Below are 16675 nucleotides of genomic sequence, written 5' to 3'. Positions count from 1 at the left end.
GACTCTCCCGAGTACCTCGACCTTGTCTGGCGTGCCCCCCCGCCCCCCCTGGGAATTGCAATCACTCTTGCTTTCCTCCTTCGCCGCCCCCGAGGCGTCAGCATGACCAGTGAAGTTCCTTCAGTTCAGTCCTAGCCGCTGCGTGACAACACAATGTCCTCCTTTTTCCCCGCCCCTTCTCCTCCCCTCCTCTCCCCTCTTTCTTTTTCTTTGTTTTATTTTCCCCTCTCTCTCTCTCTCTCTCTCTCTCTCTCTCTCTCTCTCTCTCTCTCTCTCTCTCTCTCTCTCTCTCTCACACACACACACACACACACACACACACACACAGACAACACACACACACACACACACACACACACACACACACACACACACACACACACACACACACACACACACACACACACACACACACACACACACACACACACACACACACACACACACACACACACACACACAGACACACACACACACACACACACACACACACACACACACACACACACACACACACACACACACACACACACACACACACACACACACACACACACACACACACACACACACACACACACACACACACACACACACACACACACACACACACACACACACACACACACACACACAGACAACACACACACACACACACACACACACACACACACACACACACACACACACACACACACACACACACACACACACACACACACACACACACACACACACACACACACACACACCAACAACACACACACACACACACACACACACACACACACACACACACACACACACACACACACACACACACACACACACACACACACACACACACACACACACACACACACACACACACACACACACACACAACACACACACACACACACACACACACTCTCTCTCTCTCTCTCTCTCTCTCTCTCTCTCTCTCTCTCTCTCTCTCTCTCTCTCTCTCTCTCTCTCTCTCTCTCATGCAACCTCCCCCCCCCCCCCAAACACACAATATTGCTGTCTCACCCTGGCATGATGGTAATACTGGCATCATCCTGACAAATATGCAACACGTGCGGGGCGGCAATTTTTCAGTCATCGTCGACACACTGTTTACCGTTCCTACAACCGACCCTCGCGCTTGTTCCCCTCAGGAGTTGTGTTCTCCGGCAGGCACTTGATTACATTTTTTTTTTTTTCGTTCTATCCGCGTGGCCTTGCTGGTGATTGGAGGTGGGAGCCAACCCTGACAGCCGACGCGGAACTCCGTTTATCCCGCTGTTATTATTTTGATGTCCTTGTTGTGATGGTTTGACTCGGCTTTCTCACAATTGCTTTGCGGTTTTCCTCACCCGCGTATCACCACTTCCTCCCGACACGACGAGTCTCGGAAACAAAGGAATAACTGCGCCGCTGCTTTTTGGCTCCGCGGTTATCAGTTAGGATATCCTGCCACCTGTCATTTTTAAGTGTAAACAAAGAAAGGCTTGAGTCACGTCGCTTTTAGTCATTACGAGAAAACAAAAACAAACAAACAAAAAATAAATAGAAGCATTAAAAAATCTTCCGCTTCTCCAACAATCGATTACACACACACACACACACACACACACACACACACACACACACAGAGAGAGAGAGAGAGAGAGAGAGAGAGAGAGAGAGAGAGAGAGAGAGAGAGAGAGAGAGAGAGAGAGAGAGAGAGAGAGAGACCCATGAAAGGAAAACAATACCTATTAACCCAAAGAAACGAACGTAAGCGAATTTAAAACGAAGAATAACTTCCTTAATATATATATATCTAAGTCTGTAGATCATCCTCAGCCAAGCAAAGCCAGTGTCATTTACCGGAAGAGCGCGTAACAGACCCCCAACAAGGCTTCCGGAGACGAAGAAAGTTGATCACGGAACAGCATCAAGGAATCAGGTCACACGCGTTATGTCCCTCACCGCCACTATCTGCCTTGGGGTTCCATAATTCATGGGTAATGATGTGGTAACCTCGCGTGTCACCTCATTATAGCCGGGGAGAATGCCGCGCGCGATGCCAAGTGGCGCCCGCGGGCCTCAAGGTGCTTTCAGGGGACGTGAAATAACATAATATTGCTCGTGGGCGGCGTGGATAACAGGTGACGATCGTTGGCGAGGCTGTGCGTGGGTGAGGTGTGGAGGGAGGCGCGCAGACGACTCACGTAGACATTGGTTTGATGCTGGTTAACCCCTTGGATGCGGATTTCCTACAAGAAGACATCGCCAAGCTACAGGAGTGGAACAAAAAATGGCTGCTCCAATTTATTGAAGAAAAATGTGAAGGCATGCATCTTGGGAGGGGAAATCAAACATATCAATACCACATGGGAAACACTCCACTACTCACCACAGAGGGACAGAAAGACCTGGGAGCATATGTTACCAGGCTACCAGTGGTCGAAATCCGTGCCAATCGCAGCGGACGGGTTAAGATGGGGAATGGCTGCGATAGTGAAGTGAGATAGTGGTTGAAATAGTGAGGTGAGATAGTTAGTGGCTGAGATAGTGAATAGTGGAGTAGAGGAGGTACGTAGTATACTAGGAAAGTTAAGGAGCGGGTGTTTTTGTTTTATTTTTGTTTTGCCCTTGAGCTGCTTCCTCTGCTTAAAAAAAAAGTGGTAGCTCCCTGAACTGTGTGATGCTGTGTAGGTGGTAAAGATTGGCTGAGCGGTTTATTCTTTATGGCCAGGCTTTACCGCCGCCTGAGAAGCGACCTTGAAGCGACATCTTTGGGAAATCGCAAAAACCTGTTTGATAGATTATGGAATACAAGTGTTTCATACACCTTGATACTATTTTTCACGCCGCATGTGGTCTGAACACCTGTTGGCAAAAGCTGCAAAAAGTCTGATGCATGATAACGAAGAGAATGTTTCGTTCTAAAGGGGCAAACACCCTTTATCCGGGACTTTTATGAAGGGTTCAAGGGCTTGATACAAAGAAAGGAAAAAAAGGGGAGCGTCGTGAGTCACACCTGTGCTTCCCCATGGCGACAGAAAGAAGTGAAAGGGATGAAGTGCACGATAAGTCATGCGTTTGTGGGGGGTCCCTCAGATCCATGTGATCTTATATTTATTTATTTATTTATTTATTTATTCATTTATTTATTTATTCTGCTTTTCCTTATCCACGGAGATAATTCAGGGCCGAACAAAAAAAAAAAAACGTGTGGTCAGTGGTCACTTCCTGCTCCCCCCGCCCTATCGCGAAGCCCAGCACGCACCACCACCAGCTGTTGAGGGCTTCGCTGTCACCCGCTTCGTCAGTGGTTACGGTGACGACCTTGGCGAGCACCAGACAGCACACTTCCCAGGTACAGCAACTCTGGGGCCGCGCGCAACGCTGAGGCTCAACGTTCGGAGGTATGGCTGACTGGCTGGCTAGGTATAGATGTATGCAACCTAACCTATCCTAACCTAACCGATCGTTGAGCCTCCACGTTGAGCGCCGGGCCGCCGCTATGGTCCCTATCAAAATTTGGTATAGGCTGCACCAAGGAGATGTGTCACCGGCCAGCAAGGGTGAGTCACGCTCCTCGCCATGCACCAAGTCACCCCATCGCCGCCTCCACCACCCTTGCTTGCTCCGCCACCCTATTCCCCCCCGTCACTCCATTTATGTGCATTGTTTTTTCTTTCCTTGTTTGTTGTTGCTATTATTGTTGTAGTAGGAACGTAGTAGTAGTTGTAATAATAGGTGTTGATGTTTTGATAATTGCAGTTGTTGTTGTTGTTGTCGGCCTCACTGTATTCCGGTAGTGTGGCGTAGACAGCCGCTGTTCTCGGTAAGGGCACGATTACTCTCATCAATTATTAATTCGGTATGAGGAAGGAAGCGCCCGGCCATCGGTCTGTACAAACATCTTCCTTCCTGTTTTCTCTCACAGCACTGAAGCCAATTTTCCGTCGTTCCCTTTTCCTGCCCACGCGCATTATCATCCCGACCTCGTTCACTTATCGTTCATGTTTCCCCCGTCCTCGCCGCCTCACGAGAGGGGCCGCACGAAGCCGTGTCGGGGCGGGGCAACGCGAGATAACCCATTAATGAGGATTTGCAGAAGATGAAACATGTTTACTTTCATCACAGCTGGCATATCTCCTCTCTCTCTCTCTCTCTCTCTCTCTCTCTCTCTCTCTCTCTCTCTCTCTCTCTCTCTTCTTTTTTTCTTTATTTATTTTTACATCTTACATATTGCTCTCTCTCTCTCTCTCTCTCTCTCTCTCTCTCTCTCTCTCTCTCTCTCTCTCTCTCTCTCTCTCTCTCTCTCTCTCTCTCTCCATCCCTCGCTCCCCTTTCTTTACCCTTGCCTAAGTTATGTTCTTTTTTTTCTCGGTCATGAGCAGTGCCGTGCTCAGAATCTCCTTGGCTGTAACGGCTTGATAATGGGCGCCATTAAGTTTACCAAACCCAAGCCGGGCGATAAAACAGTTGATTACGTGTTCGGCGCCGGTCCGGGCTCGGCGAGGATGAGTAGTGTTCTGTGAGGCTGCGGGGCGCCAGGACCCCCGGACGCCACGCTCCCCTCCCTGCAGGTGCTGGCCAGGTGTCATGCACGCGGCATTTCCTCTCCCCGTATTATTTGACGGATAAACGCGGCCACAGTAACGGGGTTCCGGCAGCCATGTCATTATCATGGCCGTGTGGTGATAACGCGGGACAAAGCTCTGCATAATTCCCCTTCGAGGGTCAGTGTGTTGGCGGCGGCGGCGTGTGGAGGGGAACAGCGGCGGCGGCGCACGTGCTGGTCTTCCTGTCCTACACTGCTCTGCCTGCTGGGTGGCGACGCGGCAAGGACAGGACTCTCTCGCCATGCGCCTCCACGGCAACACGTTCTCTTCGACTCATCCACGAACTGTTGGAGCGTCTCATAGCGTCAAGTGGTGCCGAGTGTGATGTGATCCGACCCTTTGATTAGAGGTGACAGTGAGCCTCGCGTGGCTGTGAGGTGCGCCTGTGTTTAATTACTGAGGCCTGTGTGTTCCACTGGTGCAATCTGCATATAACTGAACGAAATCGTGTGAGAGCAAACAGAACTCACTATTTTGAAAAAAAAGCTAATATTGAAATTATGATAAGGCCTGATTAATGTACAGCGGTGCGTCAAGAGTTCCTACGTCGCCCTAGTCACACGTTTGCCTCCGGCGCCTGCACACCGCCTGCAGCATCGGCTCTGTGGCCTCGCTTCTTAATGGTGTGAACACAACTACCGAGGAGGAACCGGCGATTTCCGCTTGCGAGCAGGTGTCGTGGTTCCTTGATAACTCATCATGGAGCGGGACGGCGAGTGGGGCTACAGGAAGGAGGACGTGGACGAGATGAAGGTGGGCTTTGACGAGGAGGAGGATAGCTTGTCCGAGTATGACGACCAATCCTCTGACGAAGAGATAGAAAAGCTGGAAAAGCCGCCAGAGAAAGAGTTGGTGTCTAGTCTTCGCGCTGAACCAGTGGAGTGTTGTGTGTGCATGAGGGACGGCGGTGCGAAGCGATGGCGGCGCAGGCACACTCCCGAGGAGCAGCGTGACCTTATAGGATACTACTACGATGACGACGACGACGATGTTGACTTACCCACGAACAGGAGAAGGTGTCTGCGATGGTGCTGTTGTCGGTGGTGGTGTTTGCTTCTGATGGCCATAATAAGCTTCGTGGCCCTGCTGGCAACGGTGTTTTGGGGTGAGTCTACCATGCACGCCGGAGTTATGAAAGGCATCACCCTTTCGGAGGGTTCGAACAAGGATCACTTGTGGCGGGCGGCAGAAATCAATGTTCTCTACACCGTGTATGTGTTCAACTTGACCAATCCTGATCAGTTCATGCAAGGAGCTCGCCCGAGGGTCCAGGAGCTCGGCCCGTATGTCTACTCCCTCAAGGAAACAAAAGAAAACGTGAAGTACTTAGATGACGAGACTGTTGTGGAGTATCAGGGGAGACCAACCTACATCTTCCAGCCTCACCTGTCTAAAGGGAGCGAGAACGACCCCGTCACCACCGTCAACATCCCCTTCGTCAACGCGGCGGACATGGTGAAGGACAGCAGGTTGGTCAAAACAATCCTGAAGATAGTGAAGAAAATTCACGCCTTCGACACCATCAGGAGGCAGACGGTGGGCGAGCTGCTGTGGGGCCACCGCTCCGAGGTGCTGGACTGGGCCCGGAAGGTCCAGGACGTGCCCTACCCACACCAGCTGTTCGGCCTGCTGATGGGCCTCAACCACACCCTGCAGCCGCCCTACCGCATGCACACGGGTAAAGGCGACCCCTCCAAGATGAACAAAATACTGGCTTACAACGGCCACGAGGTCCTCTACTCGTGGTTCGGCGACTCTTGCAACATGATTCGAGGCACCGACGGCAACGGATTCGCTCCAGAACTGAGCAAGGACGACACGCTTTATATTTTCAACGGGCAGCTGTGTCGCTCTCTGCCTCTTGTCTACAACACTACAGTAAAAACGAAGGGACTGGATGCCTACCGCTTCGTGCACCCCAAAGGCCTCTTCTCTTACGACGCAGCACACTCGGAAAACCATTGCTTCTGTGGCAAACAGGGGTGTCCGCCCGAGGGCGTGTTGGATATGAAGCCCTGCTACTTCGGTGCCTCTGTGGGATTCTCCTTCCCGCACTTTTACAACGGCGATCCCAAACTCCGACACGTGGTGCTGGGCCTCAGGTAAGTCTCAGACCGGACCGCCTGTTAGCTGAGGCGGCAGGGGACGGATGACTGGGGTGCTGAGGAGCTTTAGGGTCGTATTGTAAGACATTTCGCCGCCCAAGAACACCTATTTGACAAGGCTTTCGTAGGAGTTGTGGGCATTTCCAGGAGTAGTTTTATGACCCTGGTGATAGTCTGAGCCTTCCTCTGTACCTTGAACCTGAAGAAACACTCATTAGAACCCGACTGACCCACTATTTGACCTTTAGAAATAGCTGATGTGAGAAGCGAAAGTGTCTTATAATACCAGCCTAATTAATATTCTCTGGAGTTTCATAAAGTGCTTCTTCCTAGCGAGCATAATGGTGCGGGTGTTCCTTCCGGGCATCACCTGCAAGTGGCACGTAACCCCGACCACCAAGCCGGGGCGAGGCGAGGCGTTAAACCCGTGGAAGATCAACAGATAAAATGGATCGACAATTTATTTTCCTAAACTGATATGAACGTTGTGTATGTTTTCCTTGAGCGTGGCAGATCTGGCCAGCCAATGAAGCCTTGTTGGCCGGGTCCCGGGTATATCCGCGCCTGATTGTAGGGTGTTGAGTGAGTCGCGGAGACCCGAAACCCAGCAGCGGCGGAGGAAGGGGAGGCTGAGTAAGGCGAAGGAGAATCATTATTATTTTTTTTTTTTTACAGTAAAGGAAGCAGCTCAAGGGCAAAAATACAAAAAAACACACACAAAAAAGCCCGCTAATCGCTTCTCCTATAAAAAAAGGTAGAGATGAGTGGCCGAAAGGGAGGTCAATTTTGGATAGAGGGAGGCGTCTTGGAGAGAAAAAGAGAGGAGTTAAATATGCAGGAAGACTACCGAGATATTACAGAGAGAGAGAGAGAGAGAGAGAGAGAGAGAGAGAGAGAGAGAGAGAGAGAGAGAGAGAGAGAGAACACGAGACGAAGGAAGGCGGGAGGAGAGGAGAGGGAGTGTTTATCTGGTGCTCCTCAGTGCTTGTTTGGAAGGTCATCAGGTGAGCGATCTTTGACCCCTTCCTGCATGCGCCGCGGCTCGTTGACGCACCACTACCTGCCCCTCGGCGCGCCATGTTTACGCCTCGACTTGATGGGGAAAAAAAATGAGCATCTATAAACGTGTGTGTCTGTTTCTTGCTTGGGTCAACATCGCTTTTTTTACTCAATCAGCTTATGAAAAAATGCATTCGATGTTGCAATAAAGGATGTGAAGACGAATATTCCGACTTCGATTAAAAGAAAGAGTGTAAACGTGTGTCTGTTTCCTGCTTCACTTAAAAAAAAACGTAATGTAGTAATAAACGTAATAATAAACATTGATTATAAACCTTAGACTAAGTTTGAAGACGAATATTCCAACTTCGATAACGACAACGCTTTTACTGAACCTCCAAAAAAATGTAATAATAAACGTAATGATAAACTTCGTAATAATAAACTTTAAACTAAGATCTGAAGAAAAACATTGCGACTTCGTTAAAAAAAAGTAGCTCTGGCTTGCATACAAAAAAAACAAATGCGCTTTGTAAATTATTTGACCCAGATTAAAAAAAAAAGCTTTGTTAAATGTATCGACCTAGATTCTGAAAAAAAAGTGCTTTATCACATTGTTTCGACCTAAATTCCGGAAACAAAAGTAAACAGTAGAAGGTTTGGAGTGTACTGTGAAGGGCGGGGGTTGTTTGTATGACTCGTGCCGCCGCCGCCCGAGCCCCCACCCACTACGTGATGCTTCTCACTCGGACACTATTTACACAAGTGGCGCGGATCGTTCTTGTGGGAGGGGAAGGAAGCAGAAGAAAAAGAGGAGGAGGGGAAGAACACTTAGGAGAGTATTTCCCACGTAACCTTCGGGTCTGTAGTGGGTATATGCTGCGTCTCCTTCCCTTTTAATGCAATAGTTCAGCCTCACAAGACCCGGAGAGAAAGGAAGCAAAAGAAAAAGAGGAGGAGGAGAAGAAGAAGACTGAGGAGAGTATTTCCCACGTAACCTTCGGGTCTGTAGTGGGTCCATGCTGCGCCTCTTCCTCCCATAATGTCTTCAGCCTTACACGACCTGGAGCGGAAGAAATGAAAAGAAAAAAAGAAGGAGGAGGAGATGAAGGAGAGTATTTCCCAAGTCACCTTCACGTCTGTAGTGGGTCTATGCTTCGACTCTTCCCCTTATAATGCAATAGTTCAGCCTCTCAAGACCCGGAGAGGAAGGAATGAAAAGAAAAAGAGGAGGAGGAGGAGGAGGAGATGAAAGAGAGCATTTCCCACGTCACCTTCGGGTCTGTAGCGGGTCTATGCTGCGTCTCCTTCCCTTATAATGCAATAGTTCAGCCTCTCAGGACCCGGAGAGGAAGGAATGAAAAGAAAAGAGGAGGAGGAGAAGAAGACTTAGTAGAAGAGTATTTCCCAAGTCACCTTCACGTCTGTAGTGGGTCTATGCCTCGACTCTTCCCTTATAATGCAATGTTTCCGCCTCTCAGTACCCGGAGAGGAAGGAATGAAAAGAAAAAGAGGAGAAGGAGAAGTAGGAGAATTTTTCCCACGTCACTTTCTCGTCTGTAGTGGGTCTATCCAGCGGCTCCTCCCTCATAATGCAAGAGTTCAGCCTCACAAGACCCGCCTTCAGATCCCCCACTTCGCTCAGTCATCTCGGCATTTCCTCGTGAGTAATATGTATGCTAATGCAGAGCTCCGATCGCCCGCGGCTTCTCGTAACACGGAAACAAAAATGAATGTATACACTCATTGGATTGCGTGGTCGATTTGTGGTTTTGATTTGATCACTTACGTAGTCGAGAACACACACACACACACACACACACACACACACACACACACACACACACACACACACACACACACACACACAAAGGAAGGGAATAGAAAAATTAGGATTCACTTTGTTCTTCTGGTTTTTGTCTAGCGTTCATCTGCAACCGGAAGGATTAAGGGGATCATTAGACAAGGAGGGAAGGGGTGGAGGAGGAGGAGGAGGAACGGGGATGAGAATGAAACAGAGGAAGAGGAAGGAGGAGAGGAGGAGGAGGGATGGGAAGGCGAGAGAGAGGGAGGAAGGAGGTTGTCAAGTTCTGAGACAGGTTTTGAGAGTCCTTAGATTTTGGGTGAAGGGTCATCTTGTATACCCGTCACCCCAACCACAAAGTCATCCCCCCACCCTCCCTTCACCCACACCTACCTCCACCCACCCACATCAAGTCTTCCTCCTAACCCGCCCTGAGCTCGATTTCCTCCCTTCCCGTCCCTGGCAGTCATAAGAAGACCTTCAAACACTATTCCCCTTCTTCCTCACTCCTTAGTCAGACCTTTTCCACTCTTAGTCACACGCCAGTAGTTTCGTTTTTTTCACCCAAGCTTTGTCCAGGTTCTCTTTCATTCCACCCACAGTCGCAAGCAGATCTTCAAACTCTATTCCCCTTCTTTCTCACTCCTTAGTCAGACCTTTCCTACTCCTAGTCACACGCCAGTAGTTTCGTTTCTTTTACCCAAACTATATTCAGATCCTCTTTCTTTCCATCCACCCCACAGTCGCAAGCAGACCTTCAAACTCTAACTTCTTTCTCATTCCTTAGTCAGACCTTTCAGACTCGTTTCGTTTCCTTCACCCAAACCTTATTCAGATCCTCTTTCTTTCCATCCACCCCACAGTCGCAAGCAGACCTTCAAACTCTATTCCCCTTCTTTCTCACTCCTTAGTCAGACCTTTCCCACTCTTAGTCACACGCCAGTAGTTTCGTTTCCTTCACCCAAACCTTATACAGTTCCTCCTCTTTTCCTCCAAGTCACAAGTTTCCCTCCTTCAACTCCATCGTCCTTCTTCCCCTTTCCTTTGTCAGACTTTTCCTTCTCTCAGTCACATCTCAGTCGTTTTTTTTTTCCTCCACCAAAGTTTTTGCCAGATTTTCCTTCTTCCCCCCATCAACCACAAACTCTTCTCCTTTAACCTCATCATCCTTCCCCATTCATTAGTCAACCATTCTCACTTTTCCCCACGCCCCCGTTTTTTCTTTTTCTCCACCAAAGTTTTAGCCAGATTTTCCTTCTTTCCCCCCTCAGCCACAAGCTCTTCTCTAACCTTATCACCCACGCCGAACTCATTAATCAGACCTCCCCTCTCCTCCAAACACCCCACTCATTAATTTTCCTTCACCCAAGTCTTAGATCCTCCTCCTTTTCCCCTCACACACAAGCTCTTCTCCCTTAACCTCATCACCCACCCCGAACTCATTAATCAGACCTCCCCACTCCTCCAAACACCCCACCCAAGTCTTAGAGCCTCCTCCTTTTCCCCTCAGACACAAGCAAGCAACCTCCATCTACCATCACCTTCCACGTACTCCCTCCTCTCCCCTCTTTCCCTCACACCCAACGTTGCCAGATTCTCGTACTCTGCCTCTTATATTCGCTTATTTCAGACTAAGAACCATCGCACCCATAAAAATAGATACCCATTTCTCTTTATCGCTAAAAATGTTAATTATAGAGTTTTTTTTATATATAATCGTTATGCGTTAGAAAATTAATAGGAAAATCCAGTGTGATGAGTACGATAACGTGGCATCCCTGCTCACACCTCAATCAAACTTCTGCCCCACCAAGACACATACACATACTATGGTTGGTACTATAAGCCATTCTCGCTTCTCACATCACCTATTTCTAAAGGTCAAAGAAGGGGTCAGTCGCGTTCTCATAAGTGTTTCTTCAGGTTCATGGTACAGAAGAAGAGTCAAACTACCACCAGGGTCATAAAGCTACTCCTGGAAATGCCCACAACTCCTACGAAAGCCTTGTCAAATATGTGTTCTTGGGAGGCGAAATGTCTTATATTACGACCCCTTGAAGCAACCTCCTTCAACCTCATCACTCTCCACATACTCCCTCCTCTCCCCTCTATCCCTCACACCTCAATCAAACTTCCGCCCCACCAAGACACACACGACTCTTCTACATCACCTTCCCCAGCCAGCCAGTCAGCCAGCCATGTCTTCCCTCACGCCTCGCCTCCCCCAACAGACTCTCATCACCACAAGCATATCCTTCCCGCTCCACAGTCACACCACAGACACTTCCTCTCCCACTCCCACCCAAAACACAACCTCCGCTATCTAGTCAAGTTCCGTAACAGAAGCGCACTATTTGCCTTATCAACCCCCCCACTCCCTCCCCCCCGCCCGACACACACACCACACCCTTCACCTCACCCACCCAACCATTCCCACCTCTGAGACCCTCCCCTGCCAACACACAAGTCTGTTATTTAACTTAACGTATCGGCGCCTCAGTTCGCATGTTTGAAAAGCCTCTATAGTAAAAGTCACTGGGAGTGTTTTGTGGTCGTAGTGATATAGTTGTACACGACTTCTCTTTTTTTCTCTTTTGTTTCCTTTTTTATGCCCTTGAACTGACTCCTCTGCTGTAGGAAGAAAAAAAATCATGAAAACTCGGCTAATCTTCTTCGTGGGCTTGTGAAATAGTCCTACCATGGAGTGTTTTGAGATCCTCTAGTAATTGTTTTACACGACTTCTCTGCACCATGAACGGGGAACAGACCCTTGAAAATTCGGTTAATCTTTCCGTTGGCTTGTGAAATAGTCCTACCATGGAGTGTTTTGTGATTCTAGGGATAGTTGTACCCGGCTTCTGCACCATGAACTGGGGAACAGACCCTTGAAAATTCGGTTAATCTTTCCGTTGGCGTTTTGTGATTCTAGGGATAGTTGTACCCGGCTTCTGCACCATGAACTGGGGAACAGACCCTTGAAAATTCGGTTAATCTTTCCGTTGGCTTGTGAAATAGTCCTAGCAGAGTGTTATGTGATTCTAGGGATAGTTTTACACGACTTCTCTGTATTATGAACGGAGGAAAACACCCTTCAAAACCCGGTTAATCTTTCCTTTGGCTTGTGAAATAATCCGAGCAAGAGTGTTTTGAGATTCTAGTGATAGTTGTACCCGGCTTCTGCACCATGAACGGGGAAACAGACCCTTAAAAATTCGGTTAATCTTTCCTCTGGCTTGTGAAATAGTCTTACCATGGAGTGTTTTGTGATTCTAGTGATAGTTGTACCCGGCTTCTGCACCATGAACGGGGAACAGACCCTTCAAAACCCGGTTAATCATCTCCGTGGGCTTGGGAAATAGATGTAATGGAAGCTAGGTACGTTTAATTAAGAATATGGACGTTTGACTCTTCTCCATGCATCCCCCTCCCTCCCTTCCTGCCCGACTCGTCCCTCTCCAACCTAACTCGACACGTATAAGAATATGAACGTTTGACTCATCTCCATGCATCCCCCTTCCTCCCTTCCTGCCCGACTCGCCCCACCTCCAACCTAGCTTGAATTTAGTCCATTTGGCATGCAAGGTCCGGTTAGCGAAAGGGAGGGAGGGAGGGACAGTGGCTGGCTTTCCTGTTTCCTGTCGCTATTGTTTCCGCTTTGATAATATTTCCCGCCACCTGCGCCAACAATAGCTTCGGGAGGGCTCCATCCTCTGCAGGGGGCGAGGGTGTGGTGGAGGGGGGGAGGGGGGGTTAGAGCACACGACGGAAAGGTTATCCCTCCCTCATGACCCCTAGCTTCCCCCCCTTTCCTCTCCCCTTCTCTTCCCTTGTTACTCTTTCTCCCTCTCTCCCTTTGATCTCCCCCCTTTTCCTTCCCTCCCCTCCCTCCCTCTCGTCCTCTCTCCCCTTCTCTTCTCTCCTTGTTAGTCTTTCTCTCTCTCTCTCCCTCTTATCTCCCCGCTTTCCCTCCCTCACGTCCCCTCCCCTCCACCCCTCCCTTTGTTATTCCTAATACTATGCCATCTCTCCCTCTGTCTCCCCTCTCTCCCTCCCGTCACCCACCTCCCCTTCTTTCCCCTTGTTGCCTTCTCTCCCTTTTATCTCCCCTCTCCTCCCCTCCTCCTCCTCCGTCCTCTTTCCTCGTCCCCTCTTACTCCTCTCATCCTTTATCTCCCTCTCCCTCTCCCTCCCTCTACTTCCCCTCCTCTCTCCCTTCTCCCCTTCCCCGGCTCTCCCCTCATCCCCTCTTACCCTTCTCACCCTTTATATCCCTCTCCCACTCTCTCCCTCTACATTCCCCTCCCCTCTCCGTCACCCCTCTCTCCTTCCTTCCCCTCTCCGGCTCTCCCCTCAAGCCCTCGACCCCTCCTCTCCCCCTCACTTAATTGACCTTTTGGCGTAGTAGATGGACACGACTGTTTGTTTATTTGATTGTTGTTTTTCCTTCTTGTTTTCTTGTTTTTTTTCTTCGTGTGAGAGTGTGTGTGTGTGTGTGTGTTTGGGATTTGTAACGCGATACATTTGAATGCGATGGTATTAGATTTGTGTTATCTGCTCCCCCTTCCGCCCCCCCCCCCCTCTCTCTCTCTCTCTCTCTCTCTCTCTCTCTCTCTCTCTCTCTTCTTTTTTTTCTATATTTATTTTTACATCTTACATATTGCTCTCTCTCTCTCTCTCTCTCTCTCTCTCTCTCTCTCTCTCTCTCTCTCTCTCTCTCTCTCTCTCTCTCTCTCTCTCTCTCTCTCTCTCTCTCTCTCTCTCTCTCTCTCTCTCTCTCTCTCTCTCTCAATGTGGTAGGTAGCAGATGTGTCCGGGGATACTGGGCTCAAAGCGAGAGAGAGAGAGAGAGAGAGAGAGAGAGAGAGAGAGAGAAGGATACATATACTTTTTTTTCTTTTTCTTTGTGTATGAGATGAGTAGTTTCTTTGTCTAAGCTTCTCCTTTTTTTTCTTTTTTTCTTTGCTTCCTTTTCTTCGTTTTTCTTCTATTTTTTTTAGAGAGAGAATCAGCTGCGTCTACAGAGAGAGAGAGAGAGAGTGTGTGTGGGCGGCAGGGTAAGAGATATATTGAGTGTTAGTAGCAATGCGATGGTGGTGGTGGTGGTGGTGGGAAGGGTAACTATTAATATGTTTTTTCTGAAGATTACATTAGTGGCGAGGCGGAGTTTAACATCTCCTTTTGGTAATTGTTGTGTTGTTGGTGTTGAAGTTGAGCAGCGAGTGGAGATGAACTTGAACTTGAAGTAGTGTTGGATGTTAGTGGTGTTGAAGTAGCGACTGTGGTGTTATGACAGGGATAGTGGTTAGTGGTTTGTGGTGGTGGTGGTGGAGTTGTTTCAGAGTGAATTACGTCAAGGGTGGTAGTGGTGGTGGTAATGGTGGTGTTGGTGGTGGCGCTATGACGAGGGTGGTTAGTGGTTAGTGGTGGTGGAGTAGTTTCGTGGGAATTACATCAAGGGTGGTAGTGGTGGTGGTGATGGTGGTAGTGGTGGTGTTGGAGTAATGATAGTGGTAATATGACGAGGATAGTTAGTGGTTAGTGGTAGTAGTGGTGGTGGTTTAGTAGTTTCAAGGGGGTTACGTGGAGGGTATCGAAACATCTCTCCACCCGAAATTAACCCCTCTTTCGGCCACCTCTTATGATTCTTTACGGGAGCAGCGAGTAGCGGGCTCTTTTTGTTATTGTTTCCTTTTTTGTGTGCCCTTGAGCTGTCTCCTTTGTTGTAAAAAAAAAAAAAAAGTGGTGGTGGTGGTGGTGGTGATAATGGTGGTGGTGGTGCTATGAGGAGGTTGGTTAGTGGTTAGTGGTGGTAGTGATGGAGTAGTTTCAAGGGGAATTGCGTCAAGGGTGGTGATGATAGTGGTGGTGGTGGTGATGGTGTTGATAGGACGAGGATAGTTAGCGAGTGGTTAGTGGTGATGGTGGTGGTGGTGGAGTAGTTTCAAGGGGAATTGCGTCAAGGGTGGTGATGATAGTGGTGGTGATGGTGATGGTGTTGATAGGACGAGGATAGTTAGCGTGTGGTTAGTGGTGATGATGGTAGTGGTGGAGTAGTTTCAAGGGGAATTGCGTCAAGGGTGGTGATGATAGTGGTGGTGATGGTGATGGTGTTGATAGGCCGAGGATAGTTAGTGAGTGGTTAGTGGTGATGGTGGTAGTGGTGGAGTAGTTTCAAGGGGAATTGCGTCAAGGGTGGTGATGATAGTGATAGTGGAGGTGGTGGTGGTGGAGACACGTGGGGTGGGTGGGGGAGAGGAGATAAGATCAGATCCGACCATGCGATGATAACAACGACTACACCAACAGAAAAAAAAAAGTAGCTATCTTGTCTGACCTAACCTTCTCCCTTCCACCCCTTGACCCCTTCTATCCCCTCCATCACGCAGTTTATGGTGTACCCTCTTCATCCACTCTGTTCTCTCCTCCTCCTCCTCCTCCTCCACCTGTCCTTGTGTGGTTTCTAATTAAGGATTGAGTCACCTGATTCGTCCGCTGATTATGATGTGGCTCTTGTTGACTCATAGTGTGATTGCTGTTATTGTTGGTATTGTTATGGTTATTATTTTTATTATCATTATTGTTGTTGTTGTTGGTGGTGGTGGTGGTGGTTATTTCGTAGTAGTAGTAGTAGAAGTAGTAGTGGTGGTGGTGGTAGTGGTGGTGGTGGTGGTGGTAGTGGAGTAGTTATTTGGTAGTAGTAGTAGTGTTAGTAGTAGTAGTAGTGGCGGTAGTGGAGTAGTTATTTAGTAGTAGTGTTAGTAGTGGTGGTGGTGGTGGTGGAGTTATTTCGTAGTAGTAGCAGTAGTTGTGGTGGTGGTGGTGGTGGCGGCGGCGGCGGTGGTGGTGATGGTGGCGGTCAAAGCAACAGTGGTGATGGCGACGCTGGAGATGCATTGTCCTTCCGCTATTACGTTTCCCTTAGTCAGCTCGCCACTTGAGTCGCCCTTGAGCATTGCCCCCTCCCCCCCTTAACCCCTCCCCCCTCCCCCTCCGTCAGTGCGCCAGTCAGCCACATCTGCCGCGCCCTCCCACTCGCCGCGGCAGCAGTTGCAGGCCGCGGTCACCGTCCTGCCGCCTGCTGTCGTTCCTCAAGGTCGCCTCAGTCCCACACCCGCATCCATCCGCCCCGCAGCTGCCCGGGTACGCCAGTGGTCACAAGCACA

At 49.2% G+C, this 16675-nt stretch overlaps 1 protein-coding gene and 1 long non-coding RNA gene across 3 annotated transcripts in view; one reads left to right on the top strand and one right to left on the bottom strand.

Moving 5' to 3' along the window:
- Positions 1–16675, top strand: part of LOC126984151 (scavenger receptor class B member 1-like) — a 43960-nt gene that overhangs the window by 2462 nt on the left and 24823 nt on the right. The window contains exon 1 of one of the 2 annotated variants that reach the window (XM_050837541.1): positions 4445–6706. The exons of the other annotated variant lie outside the window; for it this stretch is intronic. Within the exon in view, the coding sequence (XP_050693498.1) occupies positions 5304–6706 (1403 nt within the window). The 5' untranslated portion in view covers positions 4445–5303. Of the gene's footprint in view, positions 1–4444; positions 6707–16675 lie in introns of those variants that run through there. 2 annotated transcript variants of the gene reach the window in all.
- The window catches only part of LOC126984153 (uncharacterized), a 46353-nt gene that overhangs the window by 7472 nt on the left and 22206 nt on the right, over positions 1–16675 (bottom strand). The gene's annotated exons all lie outside the window — the stretch shown is intronic.

Source organism: Eriocheir sinensis, chromosome 56 (genome assembly GCF_024679095.1).
Source record: "Eriocheir sinensis breed Jianghai 21 chromosome 56, ASM2467909v1, whole genome shotgun sequence".
Lineage (NCBI taxonomy): Eukaryota > Metazoa > Arthropoda > Malacostraca > Decapoda > Varunidae > Eriocheir > Eriocheir sinensis.
Note: the sequence above shows the minus strand (reverse complement) of the source record. Positions and strands in the feature narration are given on the sequence as shown.